This window comes from Rhea americana, unplaced genomic scaffold (genome assembly GCF_003343005.1).
Source record: "Rhea americana isolate MKP2758 unplaced genomic scaffold, rheAme1 scaffold_204, whole genome shotgun sequence".
In the NCBI taxonomy this organism is placed as follows: domain Eukaryota; kingdom Metazoa; phylum Chordata; class Aves; order Rheiformes; family Rheidae; genus Rhea; species Rhea americana.
Window position 1 is genome coordinate 1456344 of NW_028186195.1, and position 2452 is coordinate 1458795.

General features: G+C 71.3%; 1 protein-coding gene across 1 annotated transcript in view; it reads right to left on the reverse strand.

Moving 5' to 3' along the window:
• Window positions 1-155, reverse strand: part of DOK2 (docking protein 2) — a 5421-nt gene extending 5266 nt beyond the window's left edge. Inside the window, exon 1 of the mRNA XM_085304233.1 lies at window positions 98-155. Coding sequence (XP_085160359.1) covers window positions 98-155 — 58 coding nt within the window. The remainder of the gene's footprint in view (window positions 1-97) is intronic.
• Window positions 156-2452: the final 2297 nt, after the last annotated feature.

The window sequence follows — 2452 nt, forward strand, 5'->3', positions numbered from 1 at the left end:
GCTCCGGAGCCGTCGCAAGGCGGCCAAGTCGGGGCGCGGAGGCGGGAGGGAGGGGGCCCCGGCAGCTGCGCCGGCCCCGGGCTCGTGCCTACCTTGCCGAAGGTCTGCTGCAGCTGCAGGTAGAGCGAGCCCTGCTTCACCACCGCCTCGTCCATCGCCGCGCCGCGGGCATGCTCCCGCGCCGCCCCGGCGTCGCCCCCGCTCGCGCCGCTGCCGCCCTCCCCGGCTGTCAGCCCTTCCCCTGCCCGCGGCRCTGCCTTCGCTCCCAATCGCACCGTCTCGCCGTGTGACGTGTGGCCGGGGTGTATGTATATATATATATGTGTGTATTTTTTTTCTTTTTTTTTTCATTTCCTTCACAAGTGGGTTTTGCACCCGAGCTTCCTGTATTTGCAATCTTACCAAAAAGGGCAGTGGCGGGCGCTGCTCGGAGGCGAGCGGGCGCCCACGCAGCGCGCGCACGCCGCTGCCGGAGCGGCGCCCTTCGCCCGCCCGCGTGGTCCCGAGCCGGCAGGGCTCAGCCCGCCTCGCGCCTCCGTTTCCCTCTGCGGGAAACGGGGCTAGGGAGGCCCCCGGGGGGAGTCCGCCGCGGGGAACGAAATTCCTCGGAGCACCGGGGCCGGCRCGGGACACCCCGGCTGCTTTCTACCCGGGGACGGGTTATGGACCCCGGCGCTGCCGCCGGCGTGGGAAGCGCCGCGGGGCTCGCGGGAAGCGGATTTGCCAGCTCCTCACTTTCCATCCCGTGRCACCAGCAGCCCAGACCTGGCCTTCCTCCTCCTCCTCCTCCTCCCCGCCAGGCYGTGCATGCCCCTTGCAGCTCCCCGAGCCCCCTCCCCAAGGGCTGCCCCCCGCTAGCGAGGGGGACGTGCTCTTCCCCGGCTCCCTTTCAGGCCCCCGCCGGCCCCGCACGGGGGGCAGTCAGGCGGCGCGAGAAGCCGGAGAGCTTCTTGGAGGGAAGAAAGGCGGCGGGCCGGGGGGGCTGCCCGCTCTCCGGAGATGTTCCCTCGAATAAAAGGCTCGGGAAGGGCGCGAGGCGGGCGGCGGCGGGTTTCCTTTCGTGCCGGGAGCAGCGGGAGCGCGTCTCCGAGCTCGGCTGATCAAAGCCTTCCTCCCCGGCACGGCCCCAGCTTCCCACCCGGAGCCCGCGCGCCGGCCGGGAGGCGCCAGCCCGCCGGCAGGGCTCAAACTCGGCCGCGGCCGGAGCGTTCCTCGGCCCCCAGGACACGCCGGGGTGGGCATGGGGCAGGCGGGCAGGCTGCGCTTTCTGCTTCAGGGGTCGGGCACCGAGATTTGGGGCCAGCACCGCCGGCGAGGTGGAGCTGAGGCCTCGTGCCTTCGGTGCACGCAAGACACACAGCCGCCGGTGCGCAGGGCCTCGGGCGCCTGCGGGACGCACGGCTCTCGGCGCATGCGGGGCGTCGCGCTTTTTGGGGTGCGCTGGCACCTCGGGCCTTCAGCCTCGAGCCACGAGAGGGCACCAGCGTTTGCTGCATCCTCCGCGCAGGCCTTAAGCGAGGGGAAAAATAAAGTGAAATGTTGCCGGGTGGAAATGCCCCTTTCACGCGCTTGTTGCCTTGCTGCTCAGGCGGCACCGAGGGGCTCGGCGTGRCCGCGGGGCCCCCAGCCTGGAGTGGGCTGGGCAGGGCGTGGGGGACCCGGGGGGGCCCGAGGCCGGTGGAGTCCGTGGGGTCTCGGGAGCTAGGGCTGGGGGCAGTGGTGTGAGGGTCTGGGGACGCTGGGGGTACTGGGGACACTGGGGGCTGCGGGCACAGGGACACCGGTGGCAGGAGGCATTAGGGACACTGGTGCCAGGGGCTCTGCGGGTACTGGGGGCACTGGTACCAGGGACACTAGAGGCACTGGAAGTACTGGTGCCAGAGGAATGGGGGGCACTGGTGCTTGAAACACTAAGAGATCCCGGGGCACTGGTCCTAGAGGCATGGGGGCTGTGGGGGCACCGGTGCCAGGGACACTGGGGACACTGCTGTGGGGGGCACTGGTCCYGGGTGCATGGGGGGCACTGGGGGCATCGACGCTGGGAGCACTGGGGCACTGGTTCCCGGGGCCACTGGGGGCATCAGCGCAGGGGGCACTGGGGACACTGGTCCCAGATGCATGGGGAGCACTGGGGACATCAGCGCAGGGGGCACTGGGGGCACTGGTCCCAGATGCATGGGGGGCACTGGGGGCATCAGCACAGGGGGCACTGGGGGCACTGGTCCCAGGTGCAAGAGCCATGTCAACAAAGCCCGGCCCTCCCTCCTCCTGCGCCGCCAGCGTCGCTGACGTCACCTACGCCGCAGCGGGCGCAGGAGCTATTCTCGACGCGAGTTGCGGGGCGGAGGCCGCTGCGGACTGAGGCGGCGCGGCGGGGCGGGTTACGCCGAGTGCGCGATTGGCGGCGGTGGGGAGGGGCGGGGGAGGCGGCGCAGACGCAGAGGGCGGCGGG